Raw genomic sequence first — 22,924 nt, 5'->3', positions numbered from 1 at the left:
TACAGTGTACTCACGTTGATGTCTCGGCGACTAAATTCGCCTGTGTAACCCATCTGCATTGCTATCGGGCACCATCACCGCATATACAAATCAGCGGCCAGTTACTTACGCGAGTTACATGACCTGTGCGTAGACATCTAATGCCATATACCTCCACTAACTTACCAGCAAACTGTCGGATCCGTTATATGCAGAATCAGTGATGTGTTTTGGTCCAAAGACGGACTAACAAGCTATTAAGCAGGTGGTCACAATGTTCTGGCTCATCAGTGTATATTATGAGGGGTGTTCAAAAAGAAACGAGCCAGAGTATGGAACGCGCAAACCAGTGACAGGAGGGTAATATCGTGGCATGTGTAACGAGGTGTGGTTCCAACCAGAGCGTGGAAGTTCGCGACCGGTCGCTAGAGGGCATGCGTGCACGTCACGTGACTATACAGAGCTAGCAGCAGCATGTGAATCGTCCAACGGTGCCAGTCACATTGCAAACAGTGATATGGGGGCCTCAAAAGAAGAGCAGAAGGAGTAGGAGGAACGGATATTCATCGACGAATGGCACAAGTGTACAGGGATCACTGCATGTCCCTTGCAAGGGTCAAGGTGTGGCACAATCGTATCAGGGAAGGACGGGTGTCATTAGCTGACAGTCTGGAACACCACAGTGCATTACTGATGACATCATCCAGTTGGTGGTTGCACTCATTACTGAGGACCGCCGAGTGACAGTGACAGCCACAGCTGCCGCAGTCGGATAGTGTGTCGGAAGTGTTCACACCACCGTGAAGGAACGACTGCACGTGCGCAAAGTGTGTGACCAGTGGGTGCCCCACAGTCTTCAACCACACCAGGAAGCATGTCGAATGGCCCACTGTCTTGCTCATCTGCACTGCTATGCTCGAGAAGAGTGTGCATTCCTGGCACAAGTGGTGGCTGGAGACGAGTCACGGTGACATCACTTCGAACCAGAATCGAAACGACAAAGTGTCCAGTGGAAGCATTCAGGGTCACCACCACAAAAAAAAATGCCAAGGTCATCCACACGAGTGCAGGAAAGGTTATGCTGACGTTCCTCTTTGACCAAGATGCCCCCCTTCTGATTCACTTCCTGCAGTGCCGGATAACAGAGAATGCCCAGCGTTACTCGCAAACCTTGATCGCCCTTCCCCAAGTGGTCAAATCAAAACGACCAGGCAATCTCACCCATGGGGTATTTCTGCTCCACGATAATGCAAAGCCTCATACGGCCAATGCAGTCGTGGCACTCCTGCAGAAATTCAAATGGGAAGTTGTCGGCCACCCCCCCCCCCCCCATACGATCCGGTCCTCTCTCTCCCTGTCCTGTGATTACACCATTTTTGGGGCCAAACGATTCACCTCGGACGACGACGTGCAGCTGTAATTGCGGAACTGGTTAACATCGCAGCACTGGGAATTTTATGAGACAGCCATTCACCGCCTTGTGTCACAGTGGGGCAAGTGTCTCAACAGCCAAGGTCAGTACTTCTAAAATACAGGTACTGGTTTCTGTAATTATGTTCCTGTCTCGTTTCTTTTTGAAAGCCCCTTATAATTTCCGTATTTCATTGCTAACTTTCTGAGAATCTAAGCATGTGAAAACCAAGAGTTTTGAAAAATGGCACGAAATTCTAGAACTGACACGCTATGATTAGCACAGGATAATTTTCAGCTATATGCTTGTGTCAATGAGACTGCAGTCTGGTGAAACAACCAAAATGGGCAGGAGGAAACGAATGGCACTTAATGGTGTGAGATGGTATGTGGTGTTACTACAGTAATTATGAAATAGAGTCAAATTTAAGAAGAATAGAGCCCATTTACCGGTATAAAACTGCAACCCCCTCTGGTCTGGATTCATGCCATGGTTCGGTTGGGAAGGATGTCATAAACCTGTTTTCTCCTGACAAGCTGTTTACTGGCACTGGAATGGAGTCCTACACATGTTTTGTCCGGACAGATTTGTGAATTTTGCTAGACTTGCGATACCTCAGTATCACACAGACCGTTGATAGACGCACATGCAATATACGGACGAGCATTATCCTGTTGGAAATCACAATACTGTGGCATGAGGGGTAACACATGTGGACCTATGATGTCTGTGTCATGCTGTTAGAGATCCCTCACTGACTACCAACCGTGACCCAAGTAAAACCCAATGACGCTAGGAGAAATATAGCTTGTGCCTCACCAAAAAAAAGTAAGCAATGGGCTTCTCCCCGAGTCGCCGTAACATGTTTATCAGAGGTGGTATAGAACTGCGATTCGTTTCTGAACAATGCATCACCATTCATCAGCAGTCCATGTTTCTAGGTAACAGCACCACGCCAAACACAGTCGTTTACAGCTAGGGTGTCCATTTAATTATCATTTCATTCTAGCAAGCTGCATAGTCATCAACGGTATCTGTTCTTTCGGGAACTGATACTACCGTCATATATAGTTAAAATATAGCTTCCCGGCCATTGACCTTCATGTGCGAATGCACTCGCTATGCCCGAACTCGTACGGGACTTGGTGGATTAATCTGCCACGAGTAATGAGTATGACGGGCAAACATCTATTAGGCGCACTACGAACATAGTGGTGTGGACATGGTGGGAATGTGGGTCTCACGGGGAGCGTGCAAGGGATACGTCCCTGCAGGCGCACTATCCTCTGTATCCTCGGTGGCTCAGATGGATAGAGCGTCTGCCATGTAAGCAGGAGATCCCGGGTTCGAGTCCCGGACGGGGCACACATTTTCAACATGTCCCCAATGAAGTATATGAACGCCTGTTTGCAGCTAGGGTGTCCATTTAATAATCATTACAGTCGTTTGTGTTATGGTGTTAATGGCAGCCCACGCGTGTGGCAGTAATTTGGTAGTCTGGCTGCTATTAGTCTCCGATCACTGGTTGGGATCACTCAGAAAGTTGTAGAGTCCATTACTTATCTTGTATGGCAGGCGCGGACATCAGTTGGTGTACAATACGAAGATCCTGCATTGATCGACCGCAATCTTGACAAGGAATATGCCTGCCCTCACATCCCACGCAGTACAACATCAGGCTACTGTCACAAAATTTGAAGCTGCTCACGCTTCTTATATACCCTACCTGGCGTCGCAACAACAGTAAATACGAACAACATAAATGCTCTCTGGTGGCCTGTCATGAAGAATTGAAGTTCAAATCATTTACATACACGCTGATGTTGTGTACGTGGACAAAGTTACCTTTACATCCGACCACGTCTTTGGGTACTTCACTTTTTTTTTGACAGTCAGTGTATATTCGAGGGGTGAGAAACAGTATTCAAACTGTGAATCCCAGAACAGAGCCTGGATTCACTCCTGAATCTAGCGGCGTGCTACCATACTGTGGCGGGGGTTTTCAGTGCGCACCAGACCTATAGACATGTACCTAGAAACGAGCAAACGAAAGTAACTACGTAACTTTATTTTTTGCGGTGGTAGTTAAAGCTTCGTACTAGTTTCGTGTATTGGGATGTGCTGGGTTCTCCTCTGTTTATCAGAATAACAGGAAGACAGCCATTTCTTATGAGCAGAGCAGGACGCGCCGTATCCCAAATCAGTAAACTAGTACATTAAGCTCTACGTACACTCATACTCTATGTTTTTGTATTCGCATTTTTTGCTTCGTGGGAAGGTTATACGTTGAAGCATGTTGCCATTAAATAATTTAAGCAAATTTACTAAATACTATGACAAGTAGTGCTCTTTGAGAAACCTGTTTATAAAAAAAAAGTTATAATACTCATCGTCGTTTTAGTAGGGCTTCGGGATGATGGTGCGTGGAGGGAGGGCCGTGGAAGGATAAATCGTAGAGGTGAGAGCAGTTAGTATTCCCTGCTACGGCATGCTGAGCAAGGCAGCTACGGGCGGATGCAGTCCCTCGCCACTACTGAGGGGGCGTGGTTATGGATATGGTTGTGGTTACCGAGTGGCATCGTAGGGGACGACGGCAGCGGCCGGGGGCGGAGGCGGGAACGGCCCCCGGGGGGCGGCACCCGGCGGGCCGCCCCCTCTGCCCCCGGCGGCGGACAGCTTCACGCCGTACAGGCTGTACGAATCATCCAGCAGCTCCGTGTCGCTGCAAAACACACCACACACTCGCTGCTACAGCTGTCAACGAGTTACCCCGTGTCGAGACTGGCTGCAAACCCACTGACGAAACAACTGTTTACCATCATTTTATACGTCTTTCGTCGTTCCTTAGTCGCTAAAGAGTCCTGTGCCATTGTTGCATGAGAGACTTCGACAGATAGGTTCAACCGTCTGATCGGAAGGGTTTGCTTCTATGAATGGTCGATTATGAGTAAGGGTCGATTAATAATCTTTTCAATTATATAAACAACTCGATTAATTATATCCCAACAATCGATTGTTATGTCTCTTATTTTTGGGTCTAGAAAGCATTTCGCTAAATAGTTGTGTCCTTTAACTTTCCTGATAAGAAATAACCTTCACTTATTTTATTCAAGCACTGATAATTCGGGGGTTTGCGCGCCTTGTACCGATCGAAAGGTGGGGTATAATTTACGACAGAAGTAACGAGGTTTAGTAAAAGAACACCACGGAGACATTCACGTTCAAACTCACTTGTTACGTTATGTATTTCCGAATTGGCGCACAAACACCACAAGACTTCGCCTGCTACTCAAGATTACTCTTTGATCATCGCCGATGTTGGCAGCAATCGTAAACAAAACACATCGACACTAAATGCCCTGTGCCGACGTTATGATGAGTGCTAGGGAATGGTCCGACATCTTTCCGCAATCAAGCTATAGACAAACAAGGAAAATTTGAAAGAATTAATCGTAAGAATAATCCATTGTGAAAAATTAATTGACGTGAAACCAACATCGGTATATCCGTAATCGATACCAGAATAATTACTATTTAATTGCAATCAATTGCCTATCTGTGTTTCTTTCATCTGTGCACCATAACCTTTTTTCACTTTGTTTATGATAGCTATATCGTTAAGTTTATCTGTCAAGCGTCCATGGTCATAATGATGATCTGAAATGAGGTGTTGTTGTTGTGGTCTTCAGTCCTGAGACTGGTTTGATGCAGCTCTCCATGCTACTCTATCCTGTGCAAGCTTCTTCATCTCCCAGTACCTACTGCAACCTACATCCTTCTGAATCTGCTTAGTATATTGATCTCTTGGTCTCCCTCTACGATTTTTACCCTCCACGCTGCCCTCCAATGCTAAAGTTGTGATCCCTTGATGCCTCAAAACATGTCCTACCAACCGATCCCTTCTTTTAGTCAAGTTGTGCCACAAACTTCTCTTCTCCCCAATCCTATTCAATACCTCCTCATTAGTTACGTGATCTACCCACCTTATCTTCAGCATTCTTCTGTAGCACCACATTTCGAAAGCTTCTATTCTCTTCTTGTCCAAACTAGTTATCGTCCATGTCTCACTTCCATACATGGCTACACTCCATACAAATACTTTCAGAAACGACCTCCTGACACCTAAATCTATACTCGATGTTAACAAATTTCTCTTCTTGAGAAACGCTTTCCTTGCCATTGCCAGTCTACATTTTATATCCTCTCTACTTCGACCATCATCGGTTATTTTACTCCCTAAATAGCAAAACTCCTTTACTACTTTAAGTGTCTCATTTCCTAATCTAATTCCCTCAGCATCACCCGACTTAATTTGACTACATTCCATTATCCTCGTTTTGCTTTTGTTGATGTTCATCTTATATCCTCCTTTCAAGACATTGTCCATTCCGTTCAACTGCTCTTCCAAGTCCTTTGCTGTCTCTGACAGAATTACAATGTCATCGGCGAACCTCAAAGTTTTTACTTCTTCTCCATGAATTTTAATACCTACTCCGAACTTTTCTTTTGTTTCCTTTACTGCTTGCTCAATATACAGATTGAATAACATCGGGGAGAGGCTACAACCCTGTCTCACTCCTTTCCCAACCACTGCTTCCCTTTCATGCCCCTCTACTCTTATAACTGCCATCTGGTTTCTGTACAAATTGTAAATAGCCTTTCGCTCCCTGTATTTTACCCCTGCCACCTTCAGAATTTGAAAGAGAGTATTCCATTCAACATTGTCAAAAGCTTTCTCTAAGTCTACAAATGCTAGAAACGTAGGTTTGCCTTTTCTTAATCTTTCTTCCAAGACAAGTCGTAAGGTCAGTATTGCCTCACGTGTTCCAACATTTCTACGGAATCCAAATTGATCTTCCCCGAGGTCGGCTTCTACCAGTTTTTCCATTCGTCTGTAAAGAATTCGCGTTAGTATTTTGCAGCTGTGACTTATTAAACTGATAGTTCGGTAATTTTCACATCTGTCAACACCTGCTTTCTTTGGGATTGGAATTATTATATTCTTCTTGAAGTCTGAGGGTATTTCACCTGTCTCATACATCGTGCTCACTAGATGGTAGAGTTTTGTCATGACTGGCTCTCCCGAGGCCATCAGTAGTTCTAGTGGAATGTTGTCTACTCCCGGGGCCTTGTTTCGACTCAGGTCTTTCAGTGCTCTGTCAAACTCTTCACGCAGTATCTTATCTCCCATTTCGTCTTCATCTACATCCTCTTCCATTTCCATAATATTGTCCTCGAGTACATCTCCCTTGTATAAACCCTCTATATACTCCTTCCACCTTTCTGCCTTCCCTTCTTTGCTTAGAACTGGGTTGCCATCTGAGCTCTTGATATTCATACAAGTGGTTCTCTTCTCTCCAAAGGTCTCTTTAATTTTCCTGTAGGCAGTATCTATCTTACCCCTAGTGAGACAAGCCTCTACATCCTTACATTTGTCCTCTAACCATCCCTGCTTAGCCATTTTGCACTTCCTGTCGATTTCATTTTTGAGACGTTTGTATTCCTTTTTGCCTGCTTCATTTACTGCATTTTTATATTTTCTCCTTTCATCAATTAAATTCAATATTTCTTCTGTTACCCAAGGATTTCTATTAGCCCTCGTCTTTTTACCTACTTGATCGTCTGCTGCCTTCACCACTTCATCCCTCAGAGCTACCCATTCTTCTTCTACTGTATTTCTTTCCCCCATTCCTGTCAATTGTCCCCTTATGCTCTCCCTGAAACTCTCTACAACCTCTGGTTCTTTCAGTTTATCCAGGTCCCATCTCCTTAAATTCCCACCTTTTTGCAGTTTCTTCAGTTTCAATCTGCAGTTCATAACCAATAGATTGTGGTCAGAATCCACATCTGCCCCAGGAAATGTCTTACAATTTAAAACCTGGTTCCTAAATCTCTGTCTTACCATTATATAATCTATCTGAAACCTGTCAGTATCTCCTGGCTTCTTCCATGTATACAGCCTCCTTTCATGATTCTTGAACCAAGTGTTAGCTATGATTAAGTTATGCTCTGTGCAAAATTCTACAAGGCGGCTTCCTCTTTCATTCCTTCCCCCCAATCCATATTCACCTACTATGTTTCCTTCTCTCCCTTTTCCTACTGACGAATTCCAGTCACCCATGACTATTAAATTTTCGTCTCCCTTCACTACCTGAATAATTTCTTTTATCTCGTCATACATTTCATCTATTTCTTCATCATCTGCAGAGCTAGTTGGCATATAAACTTGTACTACTGTAGTAGGCATGGGCTTTGTGTCTATCTTGGCCACAATAATGCGTTCACTATGCTGTTTGTAGTAGCTAACCCGCACTCCTATTTTTTTATTCATTATTAAACCTACTCCTGCATTACCCCTATTTGATTTTGTATTTATAACCCTGTAATCACCTGACCAAAAGTCTTGTTCCTCCTGCCACCGAACTTCACTAATTCCCACTATATCTAACTTTAACCTATCCATTTCCCTTTTCAAATTTTCTAACCTACCTGCCCGATTAAGTGATCTGACATTCCACGCTCCGATCCGTAGAACGCCAGTTTTCTTTCTCCTGATAACGACGTCTTCTTGAGTAGTCCCCGCCCGGAGATCCGAATGGGGGACTATTTTACCTCCGGAATATTTTACCCAAGAGGACGCCATCATCATTTAATCATACAGTAGAGCTGCATGTCCTCGGGAAAAATTACGGCTGTAGTTTCCCCTTGCTTTCAGCCGTTCGCAGTACCAGCACAGCAAGGCCGTTTTGGTTAATGTTACAAGGCCAGATCAGTCAATCATCCAGACTGTTGCCCCTGCAACTACTGAAAAGGCTGCTGCCCCTCTTCAGGAACCACATGTTTGTCTGGCCTCTCAACAGATACCCCTCCGTTGTGGTTGCACCTACGGTACGGCCATCTGTATCGCTGAGGCACGCAAGCCTCCCCACCAACGGCAAGGTCCATGGTTCATGGGGGGGCTGAAATGAGGTAAGTGAACACATGTAATTCAAAGACAGTATTCTGATATATAGTTTCATAATGAAAGGACTGGCTGCTTAGACGAAGGTCCGAAGATTATAAAATATTGTTCGAAACTAATCATATCATAGCAATAAATGTACAAGTGAGACGGTAAGAAAAGAATAAATCTTAAATTTCAACAAGTTTGCGGAACTTCTTGCGGCGAATATAACTGAAATAGTGGTAGTTCAAAGATTATTGCTTTTTTTAAACACAGAGCGGTGTAAACAATAACAAATGTCAATGAAGATTTTTGTGACGCCGCGTTTTAAGTCACCTCATTCTCCTCGTCAGTCACGTCTTATTATCCCCCTTTCAAAAAAAAAAAAAAAAAAAAAAAGTGCAACGTAATTTATGGATGCTCCCATTACAGTTAATGCTAATTTCAAATGTACATTTTAATACAATTTCCTTATAATGAAAACAGCCATATAATTATTTTCTGTTGCAACAGAACTTATGAGAATTTAACACTTAGAATTAAACTGAATACTAAACGTTACAGTTTTCATCAGGACTTGTTTACAAACTATTTTAACATCTTGAGTTTTCATACGCATTTGCGTAAATTAGTGGAAGAATTCTAGGGGTTATGTTATAAAGTACGCACGATTTTTTTAAATATATGTTTCAAGAAGTTAAACCCGTTGCCAGAATTCCCGTAGTAAAAGGCATATGGAAGCAAACTGAAATAAGTATACACGAAATAACGTTTACGAAAACACTCGTGTGTGCTAGCGACATGAATCAGTCTGCACCGTGAAATGGGAGGATTTATTTTCGGATGTGATGTTCGAATACTCGACATCAGTTCTCGAGTATATGTTCCAATCGAGAACTTCCGGGTTCTTGGACGGTCTGACACTATAGTATAGCATTAATCACAGCTGTTCGCAGAAGGTTCCTTCGATTCGAATAAATTGTTTTATCTGGTGTCAAATCCGACGGTTCACGTGCAACACACTTTCAGGAAACATTCCTCACACACAAAGAAAGAAAATATGTTATGTGAACATGTGTCCGGAAACGCTTACTTTCTATGTTAGAGCTCATTTTATTACTTCTCTTCAAATCACATTAATGATGGAATGGAAACACACAGCAACAGAACGTGTCGGGGTTGCGTAGACAAGAGCTTTCAAATACCTCCATAAATGGAAGTCAAGAGGGTTGAGGTCAGGAGAGCGTGGAGGCCATGGAATTGGTCCGCCCCTACCAATCCATCGGTCACCGAATCTGTTGTTGAGAAGCGTACGAACACTTCGACTGAAATGTGCACGAGCTCCATCGTGCATGAACCACATGTTGTGTCGTACTTGTAAAGGCACATGTTCTAGCACCACAGGTAGAGTATCCCGTATGAAATTGTGACAACGTGCTCCATTGAGCGTAGGTGGAAGAACATGGGGCCCAATCGAGACATCACCAACAATGCCTGCCCAAACGTTCACAGAAAATCTGTGTTGATGACGTGATTGCACAATTGCGTGCGGATTCTCGTCAGCCCACACATGTTGATTGTGAAAATTTACAAAATGGTTGGAATGAAGCCTCATCCGTAAAGAGAACATTTGCACTGAAATGAGGATTGACACATTGTTGGATGAACCATTCCAGAAGTGTACCCGTGGAGGCCAATCAGCTGCTGATAGTGCCTGCACACGCTGTACATGGTACGGAAACAACTGGTTCTCCCGTAGCACTCTCCATACAGTGACGTGGTCAACGTTACCTTGTACAGCAGCAGCTTCTCTGACGCTGACATTTGGGTTATCGTCAACTGCACGAAGAATTGCCTCGTCCATTGCAGGTGTCCTCGTCGTTCTAGGTCTTCCCCAGTCGCAGAGTCATAGGCTGAAATGTTCCGTGCTCCCTAAGACGCCGATCAATTGCTTCGAACGTCTTCCTGTCGGGACACCTTCGTTCTGGAAATCTGTCTCGATACAAACGTACCGCGCCACGACTATTGCCGCGTGCTAATCCGTACATCAAATGGGCATCTGCCAACTCCGCATTTGTAAACATTGCACTGACTGCTAAACCACGTTCGTGATGAACACTAACCTGTTGATGCTACGTACTGATGTGCTTGGTGCTAGTACTGTAGAGCAATGAGTCGCATGTCAACACAAGCACCGAAGTCAACATTACCTTCCTTCAATTGGGCCAACTGGCGGTGAATCGAGGAAGTACAGTACATACTGACGAAACTAAAATGAGCTCTAACGTGGAAATTAAGCGTTTCCGGACACATGTCCACGTAACATCTTTTCTTTATTTGTAAGGAATGTTTCCTGAAAGTTTGGCCGTACCTTTTTGTAACACCCTGTACAAGTGATCGATCTGTGACGGACGTGACATGGAATCACACTCCTGGAGACATCAAACAGATACCAATTAACACTACCTCTGGCCTTGATAAAGATTCCAATTCGGCGAAGAGAGTCCATAAGTTTCCTCAGGCAGATGAAGACATTCCCTCATGATTAGATCCTGCAGAGCTACAAAGCATCGGAGACGTTGATCGCTACATTTCATCAGCTGTTCCAAATAGTCCCAGACTTTTCTCTAGGGGACTGAGATATGATGATTTAGGGGGTAGTCGAGGTGCCAGGAACGTATGAGTGCCGCCCCGAGAACATGCCTTGGAAAAGACGAGCGCCTACCGCATACCACCATGAAGACGTAAATGAAAGGTCGGCGAGAATGTTCAAAGAAACATCCTGGTTCGCATTCACGATAACGAGGGGAACCAAGTCACGGTATGAAAAACACGTAAAAAACATCAAGGAACCATCTCCATCGATTTAAATGCCTCAGTGGGCCGTCGGTGACAGAGAGCCTTCCATCGTTCGAAAGGAGGCAAAATCGCGGCTCGTCAGATTACACTACTCGCCTTCCACTCAGCCACTGTCCAGATTCGACATTGTTTGGTCCACTAGAGACATCAACTTTTATTTGCCGCAGTGAGCAATAAGCTTTTATGAGATACCCAACTCTAAATGTCCATAGTAATCGGTTCCAGCGTTCGCGCGAAAACTGGTATAATGATTCATGTCGCTAGCACACTCGAGTGTTTTCGTAAAGGTTATTTCGTGTATACTTATTTCAGTTTGCTTCCATATGCCTTTTACTATGGGCATTCTGGCAACGGGTTTAGCTTCTTGAAACGTATTTTTTAAAAATCATGCGTACTTTAGAACATAACCCCTTAGAATTCTTCCACTAATTTTCGCAAATGCGTATGAAAACTCAATATGTTGAAATAGTTTTAAACAGGTCCTGATGAAAACTTTTACGTTTAGTATTCAGTTTAATTCTAAGAGTTAAATTCTCATAAGTTCCGTTGTAACAGAAAATAATTATATGGCTGTTTTCATTATAAGGAAATTCTATTAAACTGTACATTTGAAATTAGCATTAACTGTAATGGAAGCATCCATAAATTACGTTGCATTTTTTTAAGGGGGAGGGGGAAAGTGGTAACTACAGCCGCTAACCTGATAATAAGACGTGACTGACGAGGAGTGGGAGGTGATTTAGAACGCGGCGTCACAAAAATCTTCATTGACATTTGTTATTGTTTACACCGCTCTGTGTTAAAAAAAAGCAATAATCTTTGAACTACCGCCATTTCAGTTATATTCGCCGCAAGAAGTTCGGCAAACATGTTGAAATTTAACACTTATTCTTTTCATACCATCTCACTTGTACATTTATTGATGATATGATTAGTTTCTAACAATATTTTATAATCTTCGGACCTTCCTCTAAGCAACCAGTCGTTTCCATATGAAACTATATATCAGAATACTGTCTCTGAATTACATGTGTTCACTTACCTCATTTCAGAACATCATTATTCAATAACAGCAGCAGTTCGTGTCAACTTTTAAACAGATTGTCATTGACAAGGCTCGACATTCGTCTCCGGTCCATGCCGGTTAGGATGTTTTTACGATCACTGTTCAAAAATGGCTCTGAGCACTATGGGACTCAACATCTTAGGTCATAAGTCCCCTAGAACTTAGAACTACATAAACCTAACTAACCTAAGAACATCACACACACCCATGCCCGAGGCAGGATTCGAACCTGCGACCGTAGCAGTCCCGCGGTTTACGATCACTGTTGTTACACCGTGTTACATGGGTGCCAGTGGAACATCATCCTTTGTAGACACGTTGGGCAGTCCGCGTTGATACTCATACAAATCTGCCAACTGCATTAACGATATGGCCATGGGCGCGAGAATATCTCGTTTCTGTTATTTTGTTACATCTTCACGTCGACCATGTTACTGTGCTGATTTGGCACTGCGTCTGAGACAACCACACCACTTCAGTGCCGTGACTTATGACAACGGTGGAGTGTTGCGTGACTTCCTGATACCAGCTCCACACTATCTACAAAGAAGGTGACTAATACAGGGTATTTCAAAAAGAATATACGTATTACAAAGTATTATTTTGTCCAAACTATCGATCACTGCGCCTCGTCTCGGCTATTCGAGAAACGAAATCACAATCTAGTTTATACACTCCTGGAAATGGAAAAAAGAACACATTCACACCGGTGTGTCAGACCCACCATACTTGCTCCGGACACTGCGAGAGGGCTGTACAAGCAATGATCACACGCACGGCACAGCGGACACACCAGGAACCGCGGTGTTGGCCGTCGAATGGCGCTAGCTGCGCAGCATTTGTGCACCGCCGCCGTCAGTGTCAGCCAGTTTGCCGTGGCATACGGAGCTCCATCGCAGTCTTTAACACTGGTAGCATGCCGCGACAGCGTGGACGTGAACCGTATGTGCAGTTGACGGACTTTGAGCGAGGGCGTATAGTGGGCATGCGGGAGGCCGGGTGGACGTACCGCCGAATTGCTCAACACGTGGGGCGTGAGGTCTCCACAGTACATCGATGTTGTCGCCAGTGGTCGGCGGAAGGTGCACGTGCCCGTCGACCTGGGACCGGACCGCAGCGACGCACGGATGCACGCCAAGACCGTAGGATCCTACGCAGTGCCGTAGGGGACCGCACCGCCACGTCCCAGCAAATTAGGGACACTGTTGCTCCTGGGGTATCGGCGAGGACCATTCGCAACCGTCTCCATGAAGCTGGGCTACGGTCCCGCACACCGTTAGGTCGTCTTCCGCTCACGCCCCAACATCGTGCAGCCCGCCTCCAGTGGTGTCGCGACAGGCGTGAATGGAGGGACGTCTTCAGCGATGAGAGTCGCTTCTGCCTCGGTGCCAATGATGGTCGTATGCGTGTTTGGCGCCGTGCAGGTGAGCGCCACAATCAGGACTGCATACGACCGAGGCACACAGGGCCAACACCCGGCATCATGGTGTGGGGAGCGATCTCCTACACTGGCCGTACACCACTGGTGATCGTCGAGGGGACACTGAATAGTGCACGGTACATCCAAACCGTCATCGAACCCATCGTTCTACCATTCCTAGACCGGCAAGGGAACTTGCTGTTCCAACAGGACAATGCACGTCCGCATGTATCCCGTGCCACCCAACGTGCTCTAGAAGGTGTAAGTCAACTACCCCGGCCAGCAAGATCTCCGGATCTGTCCCCCATTGGGCATGTTTGGGACTGGATGAAGCGTCGTCTCACGCGGTCTGCACGTCCGGGACGAACGCTGGTCCAACTGAGGCGCCAGGTGGAAATGGCATGGCAAGCCGTTCCACAGGACTACATCCAGCATCTCTACGATCGTCTCCATGGGAGAATAGCAGCCTGCATTGCTGCGAAAGGTGGATATACACTGTACTAGTGCCGACATTGTGCATGCTCTGTTGCCTGTGTCTATGTGCCTGTGGTTCTGTCAGTGTGATCATGTGATGTATCTGACCCCAGGAATGTGTCAATAAAGTTTCCCCTTCCTGGGACAATGAATTCACGGTGTTCTTATTTCAATTTCCAGGAGTGTATTAACAACCGCTAGGTGTGAGTTGTCTTCTGTTTTGCTTGGTAACGGCCATAGTTTAAAATGGCTACTCCGCACCAGAAATCATTTTGTGTTCTCGAGTTTGCGAAGTGCAATTACGTGATTACAGTGCAAATACGTTTCAGGTTTAGGTACCAAATCCTCCGAATGGGTGGAACATTCGCAGATGGTATCGACAGTTTCTAGATACAAGATGTGTATGTAAAGGAAAGAGTTCTGGCCGCCCTCGTGTTCCTGAAGAAAATGTTGCACGAATTCAAACTGCTTTCCGACGTAGTCCTTCAAAATCAACTGGTCGTGCCAGTCGGGAGTTACAACTGCCTACAAAAACAATTTTGCGTGTTTTAGGACGTCGGTTTGTTATGTAGCCATACAAGTTACAGCTGTTACAAGCTCTGCGTCCTGATGACAAACGCAAACGTGTGCCACTTTGTAACGAGATTCTTGATGCTATTGACAATGATAACACTTTCGCACAATGCGAAATTATAGCGTATTTTGCTCCTTAATGTTCGGCTCGCAGTTGGAGTGCGGGAATTACATTGTATATTAATTCACATAGGCATTATTTGTAGGATACGCTTAGTTCAACGTTTTAACCACACATTAATTTGTAGTATTTTTTTAACCACACGTTAATTTGCACGATACGTTCGAAACTGAAACACAGAGCTTCAGAACAACGTGTGACGGCAAAGAGTTTACGTGAATTACTGTGGCTATCACTTACTACGTTTACACGCGACACAATTTACCGAAGACGAAAATAGAATTTCTGGTACAGTTTTCCGCAGTCGCTTCTTCATATTAAAGCCTGAATTACTTTTGCAAATCCGGTGAAATATACGTTTTCCAATCGACTTACTGTATTACACGAATGGCCTCTGGTATTCGGCTGTTCTGGTTTCCGATCTAATCAACACGGTATCTGTTTCTCTGTAGTTCAGTATGGAGTGTGGATAACTTCCTCCTCGATCTAATATTTCTTCTTCTGTTTCGCTGCACAAAACAGTCACTCCATCTTGTTAGCCGAGGTTTAAAAAAAAAAACGGAACGGACAATGTAAACACGTTTCAAAAACGATGAAGCGTTTACATGGAAGCAAAAATCGGCTATGGATCATGAAATCCGTTAGCTGAGACAGCATTTTTAAAATCGACAATGGTGTGTTTACATGGCGAACCAGAAGCGGTATTGGGTATCTGTTTTGGGAACCCGAAGTAAGCGTAGTAAGTGACGTTCAGAGAAACTACACATACACAAAGATTTCATTAACTGCATTTTTAAGCACTAAAATAAAGTTTTCAAAACAGTCGCCTAATAAGTCGAGGCCAACGCATTACATACTGTATGTTGAAACACAACAGGTTATGAACGTAGTGACATATAAGGTACAGAAAAAGTAAAAGTATGAAAACATGTTGACGAGTTATCGCTGAAACTAGTTCAGGGATAACAAAGCGTTTGCATTAAGGCGTGCCTACAAATCTTCCATTATTCTTCTACTGACACGAATCAATCAGAAGAGCTGAAATCCACAAAGTACACTGTTTTGTAACAGAAAAAGAATGTGTGTCATTTAATGTTTTCTTGCTTTGGTTGTGGGCCATAGTATCCGACAGGAAACAGCACGAAACAAGAGGTAACCTAAAAACTCTAAAAACATTATTCTCTAATTAATTATTTTCCTGCTGCTCACAGTATGAAGCTATAATATTAAAAAGATGCATTGCAACGGTGTATCTCATTGTAACATTTATTTAAAATGTATACATCCCTCCAATGCAGTCCACAACAGCAGATAGACACCGAAAGATAGGAAAGCTCTTATCATTAAACACAATATGGCGCCACACTAATTTTGGTCGACTGTATCGAACGGGCATTTAAGATTTCAGTTTTAAAAAATGCTTGTAACGAGAAACAAATACGTTTTCGGTTGATCCTTGTTATTCTGTGGAACTCTCGAAGAGCAGTATTTATTTGGGGTTAATTCCGTTTACTCACGGCAAACACGAAATTCCGGATATCTATCGAACTAGACAAAATGCGGCAGAGAACTATTAGTAGCGAGACCCTGTGTATCATAATTGATAGCGACACCTGAGACAGAAATACAGAAATACCTGACAACAGAAGCGAAATCGTTCTAGTAAACACGGATCTGCAAACGAGATGTTTGCAAGGTAACTGCGAATGTGCGGTTACGATCCGCTAGAGATTTGTGTGTGAAATATTGACCTAGGCAGAACGAATGTATTTGAAATCTACACTTTTCAATCACGTCTTCATTTAATTGCGCTCAAATTTCACCAGTTTTCCGTCGTTGGGGAATGTGGTATATTCACGATGGGGCACATATTTGCTAATACACTCCTGGAAATGGAAAAAAGAACACATTGACACCGGTGTGTCAGACCCACCATACTTGCTCCGGACACTGCGAGAGGGCTGTACAAGCAATGATCACACGCACGGCACAGCGGACACACCAGGAACCGCGGTGTTGGCCGTCGAATGGCGCTAGCTGCGCAGCATTTCTGCACCGCCGCCGTCAGTGTCAGCCAGTTTGCCGTGGCATACGGAGCTCCATCGCAGTCTTTAACACTGGTAGCATGCCGCGACAGCGTGGACGTGAACCGTATGTGCAGTCGACGGACTTTGAGCGAGGGCGTATAGTGGGCATGCGGGAGGCCGGGTGGACGTACCGCCGAATTGCTCAACACGTGGGGCGTGAGGTCTCCACAGTACATCGCCAGTGGTCGGCGGAAGGTGCACGTGCCCGTCGACCTGGGACCGGACCGCAGCGACGCACGGATGCACGCCAAGACCGTAGGATCCTACGCAGTGCCGTAGGGGACCGCACCGCCACTTCCCAGCAAATTAGGGACACTGTTGCTCCTGGGGTATCGGCGAGGACCATTCGCAACCGTCTCCATCAAGCTGGGCTACGGTCCCGCACACCGTTAGGCCGTCTTCCGCTCACGCCCCAACATCGTGCAGCCCGCCTCCAGTGGTGTCGCAACAGGCGTGAATGGAGGGACGAATGGAGACGTGTCGTCTTCAGCGATGAGAGTCGCTTCTGCCTTGGTGCCAATGATGGTCGTATGCGTGTTTGGCGCCGTGCAGGTGAGCGCCACAATCAGGACTGCATACGACCGAGGCACACAGGGCCAACACCCGGCATCATGGTGTGGGGAGCGATCTCCTACACTGGCCGTACACCACTGGTGATCGTCGAGGGGACACTGAATAGTGCACGGTACATCCAAACCGTCATCGAACCCATCGTTCTACCATTCCTAGACCGGCAAGGGAACTTGCTGTTCCAACAGGACAATGCACGTCCGCATGTATCCCGTGCCACCCAACGTGCTCTAGAAGGTGTAAGTCAACTACCCTGGCCAGCAAGATCTCCGGAGCTGTCCCCCATTGAGCATGTTTGGGACTGGAGGAAGCGTCGTCTCACGCGGTCTGCACGTCCAGCACGAACGCTGGTCCAACTGAGGCGCCAGGTGGAAATGGCATGGCAAGCCGTTCCACAGAACTACATCCAGCATCTCTACGATCGTCTCCATGGGAGAATAGCAGCCTGCATTGCTGCGAAAGGTGGATATACACTGTACTAGTGCCGACATTGTGCATGCTCTGTTGCCTGTGTCTATGTACCTGTGGTTCTGTCAGTGTGATCATGTGATGTATCTGACCCCAGGAATGTGTCAATAAAGTTTCCCCTTCCTGGGACAATGAATTCACGGTGTTCTTATTTGAATTTCCAGGAGTGTACGACATCTGAGGCGCCAAGATGGATAGGTCGAGCAGGGCCTGTACGTTGGCCTCCGAGATCAGCTGACCCCAATCCTCTGGGTTTTTCTGTTTCGGAACGTCTGAATTATTCAGGTGTATAGCACTGCCGCTTTTACGGTTGAAGACCTGGAGCAGCGAATTTTACTGTCTTGTCGAGATTGACGAGGAGGTGTTTGAGAGAATTCGTAATTATCTGCGAAAACGAGTGCAGTACTGCATCCGAATGCGAGGATGACACGCGGAACACCTTCTTTAACAGGGACGAGTGCACAGTAAATCATAATTGCTGAAATATTGTTGTATTTCTTGTTAATGTAGACCATGGCGCAACGGCCTTGCAGCAGTGGATACACCGGTTCCCGTGAGACCACCGAAGTTAAGCACTGTCGGGCGTGGTCGGCACTTGGATGGGTGACCATCCGGTCTGCCGAACGTTGTTGGCAAGCGGAGTGAACTCAGCCCTTGTGAGGCAAACTGAGGAGCTACTTGACTGAGAAATAGCGGCTCCGGTCTCGGAAACAGACATACGGGCTGATCAAACCCAGGTACTGCCTCAGTAATACAAAGCATTAGGTGGCAAGTTGTTGGGGCATTCTGGAGCCATTCTCTTCTGCAAGAGTTGATGTCAGACCCAATGAGGTTGTCGAGAGCAAGAGGAGGATATATTGAACGAAGGCTCTTGGTACTCAGATCAGGTATATCCATGTGTACCGGTAGTTCAGGGTTTGCTTCGATCTTGTTGTATTCCCTGACCATGGCTGCTTCTCGTCATATTTTTGGGGGTAATATATGAATCAGGGCAACGGCCTTGCCGCAGTGGATACACCGGTTCCCGTGAGATCACCGAAGTTAAGCGCTGTCGGGCGTGGTCGGCACTTGGATGGGTGACCATCCAGGCCGCCATGCGCTGTTGCCATTTTTCGGGGTGCACTCAGCCTCGTGATGCCAATTGAGGAGCTACTCGACCGAATAGTAGCGGCTCCGGTCAAAGAAAACCCTAATAACGACCGGGAGAGCGGTGTGCTGACCCCACGCCCCTCCTATCCGCATCCTCCACTGAGGATGACACGGCGGTCGGATGGTCCCGGTACGCCACTCGTGACCTGAAGACGGAGTTAATGTAGACCATGGGTGAAATTCGATCCTAGCTGGATGAGAACCTGATCGAAAAGTATACAGATTTTTACTAATGAGAACAATTGTTCTTATAGAAGTTAGTGCAGGGTCCTAACCGCACATTGACGATTATCACGTTTGAGGACCCTTATTAACTAGAACCTTTTTTGTGGCTGTTATCGTAAACCGGGTTATTCATAACTACCTCTGACGTTTCAGTAGTCTACTGCACGAAAACTACAAGCCGTACAGAAAAATTTGTGGACAGATGTCTTTCCAAGTTTCGATTGGTAATAAACCACAGGGCGTAGCCGCACTAGGGGTCAAGTACGTCAGAAAATGTACAGGAATCATCAGCTCCATGTTGTCGCATCGAATTAGTTAGCGCCTGCAGATAGGCGACGCAGTGAATAGATTTACAAAAGTGGGCTGCAGTCATGCCTTCCTACGCAATTCGTGTCAGCAGCTTCAATGACCTGCAAGCAGATATTGATGTTTGCAGTGCCACAAATAGTGCCCTTACTGAGCACCTGTAACGTGAATTAAAAACTTTTCTGTATGATTTGTAGTTTTCGCGCAGGCATATTCTGAAGCCCCAGAGTAACCCGTTACCATTTTCGCTCTTACGATACACACTATTTTTTAACAGAAGCGCCTTATAACACAGGTCAGGATGTCAGCTTTTGGGTACTGTTCATGTATCTAGTTGTGGCGAAGTAGAAGTGAGTTACATACCTGGCTTCCTCGTCGATGACGGGCGTGATGGAGCCAGATCTCGGGGCGTACTGGCTGTAGTAGGGGTCTTCGTAGGCGGAGGCGCCGGCGGGGGCGTACGGCGGCGCGTAACCCCTCGAGGGACCGCCCCGCTCGGGCGAAGACATGTAGCCGCTCTCGGTGTGCAGGCGGTCTGTGGCGAGAGCAAGGCCGGCACCGCGGTACACGGCGCTTCCATCAGTACACACAAGAGGGGCGTGCGTGCACGTACACTAACACATGGTCCAGCTACACTCTACAGCTACATGTATGCCCCGCAAGCCACCTAATGGTGTGTACCACTTTGACTTCCCCCTTTTCCGTTCCAGTCGCGAATAGTGTGTCGAAAGAGCGACCATTGTTAAGGCTCCGGTACGGAACAACCACATGATGTTGTACAACAACAGAGGGACTCTTCACAATTTAATGTGTTCTGAGCACTTTCACGGCAAAAGATGTGTGGTCCATTTTTCTATGCCGAGAGCACTGTTACAGTAGCACATATCTCGATATCCTTGATAACTTTCTTTTCCCAAAGTTGGAGACTAATTCGAACGACTTCATTTACTAACAGTATGGGGCACCTAATGGTGTGTAACACTTTGACTTCCCCCTATTCCGTTCCAGTCACGAATAGTGCGTCGAAAGAACGACCATTGTTAAGCCTCGGCATGAGCTCGAATTTTACTTCCATAGTCTTTCCACGAGAGAAAGTGGGAGGAAGCAATACAGGACGCATCAAAAAGAATCATCCGATTTTGAAAAAAATCATGACTATTATTCACCAACTGCGACATAGTCGCGTATGCAAACAGTGATCCAATACTGTCAAATGTTTTTTATTCCAGTCTTTGATTTCAATCTCAATTCTTTAGACGGTCAACGGTTTCAGTTCGTAATCACCATCCTCAGATCTACAATATACAAATACAGTACTGGCCATTAAAATTGCTACACCACGAAGATGAGGTGCTACAGGCGCGAAATTTAACCCACAGGAAGAAGATGCTGTGATATGCAAATGATTCGCTTTTCAGAGCATTCATACAAGGTTGGCTCCGGTAGTGACACCTACAACGAGCTGACATGAGGAAAGTTTCCAACCGATTTCTCATACACAAACAGCAGTTGACCGGCGTTGCCTGGTGAAACCTTGTTGTGATGCCTCGTGTAAGGAGGAGAAATGCGTGCCATCACGTTTCCGACTTTTATAAAGGTCGGATTGTAGCCTATCGCGATTGCGGTTTATCGTATCGCGACATTGCTGCTCGCGTTGCTCGAGATCTAATGACTGTTAGCAGAATATAGAATCGGTGGGTTCAGGAGGGTAATACGGAACGCCGTGCTGGATCCCAACGGCCTCGTATCACTAGCAGTCGAGATGACAGGCATCTTATCCGCAAGGCTGTAACGGATCGTGCAGCCACGTCTCGATCCCCGAGTCAAGAGATGGGGACGTTTGCAAGACAACAGCCATTTGAACGAACAATTCGACAACGTTTGCAGCAGCATGGACTATCAGCTCGGAGACCGAGGCTGCGGTTACCCTTGACGCTGCATCACAGACAGGAGCGCCTGCGATGGTGTACTCAACGACGATCCTGGGTGCACGAATGGCAAAACGTCATTTTTTTTTCGGATGAATCCAGGTTCTGTTTACAGCATCCTGATGGTCGCATCCGTGTTTGGCGACATCGCGGTTAACGCACATTGGAAGCGTGTATTCGTCATCGCCATACAGGTATGGGGTGCCATCGGCTACACGTCTCGGTCACCTCTTGTTCGCATTGAGGGCACTCTGAACAGTGGACGTTACATTTCAGATGTGTTACGACCCGTGGCTCTACCCTTCATTCGATCCCTGCGAAGCCCTACATTTCAGCAGGATAATGCACGACCGCATGTTGCAGGTTCTGTACGGGCCTTTCTGGATACAGGAAATGTTCGACTGCTGCCCTGGCCAGCAAATTTTCCATATTTCTCATCAACTGAAAACGTCTGGTCAATGGTGGCCGAGCAACTGGCTCGTCATAATACGCCAGTCACTACTCTTGATGAACTGTGGTATCGTGTTGAAGCTGCATGGGCAGCTGTACCTGTACGCGCCATCCAAGCTCTGTTTGACTCAATGCCCAGGCGTATCGAGGCCGTTATTACGGCCAGAGGTGGTTGTTCTGGGTACTGATTTCTCAGGATCTATGCACCCAAATTGCGTGAAAATGTAATCACATGTCAGTTCTAGTACATTATATTTGTCCAATGAATACCCGTTTATCATCTGCATTTATTTTTTAAGTGTAGCAATTTTAACGGCCAGTAGTGTATATACACCTAGTGAGCAGTGTGTCTTTCAACATAAAATAGCAATTCGTATCACAATATACTATCATACAACCAGGGAAATGTACAGATGAAATACGGTAAAACGTACCTTTTTTACACCATGTCCAAAAGTGCTAAGGCCATATTCGTCTTTTAATGTATCACAATTGGTTTCCATGATAGTTATCCATTTTAAAGGTCTGCTACATGTATTTTATATAATGTGTTTTAATCAGATTATGTTTGTTACGTTAATGATGACTTCATCTAAGCCCACAGTAGCGACATCTAGGGAGGATATAGGCATACACGCCGGCCGGTGTGGCCGAGAGGTTCTAGGCGCTACACTCTGGAACCGCGCGACCGCTACGGTCGCAGGTTCGAATCCTGCCTCGGGCATGGATGTGTGTGATGTCCGTAGGTTAGTTAGGTTTAAGTAGTTCTAAGTTCTAGGGGACTGATGACCTCGGATATTAAGACCCATAGTGCTCAGAGCCATTTGAACCATAGGGAAACAGATTTCTGGTAGCTACTGTTACTTCATTAGCCAGTTGCAATAATGACTGTGTG

The 22,924-nt window shown here is 45.8% G+C and overlaps 1 protein-coding gene and 1 pseudogene across 1 annotated transcript in view; one reads left to right on the top strand and one right to left on the bottom strand.

Moving 5' to 3' along the window:
• Positions 1-22,924, bottom strand: part of LOC126213013 (coiled-coil domain-containing protein AGAP005037-like) — a 257,242-nt gene that overhangs the window by 199,070 nt on the left and 35,248 nt on the right. Inside the window, exon 3 of the mRNA XM_049940574.1 lies at positions 20,015-20,186. Coding sequence (XP_049796531.1) covers positions 20,015-20,186 — 172 coding nt within the window. The remainder of the gene's footprint in view (positions 1-20,014; positions 20,187-22,924) is intronic.
• Positions 18,962-19,079, top strand: LOC126214008 (5S ribosomal RNA; annotated as a pseudogene).

Source organism: Schistocerca nitens, chromosome 11 (genome assembly GCF_023898315.1).
Source record: "Schistocerca nitens isolate TAMUIC-IGC-003100 chromosome 11, iqSchNite1.1, whole genome shotgun sequence".
Classification (NCBI taxonomy): Eukaryota; Metazoa; Arthropoda; class Insecta; order Orthoptera; family Acrididae; genus Schistocerca; species Schistocerca nitens.
The sequence above is the reverse complement of the archived record's forward strand: the minus strand, read 5'-3'. Positions and strand labels throughout refer to the sequence as shown.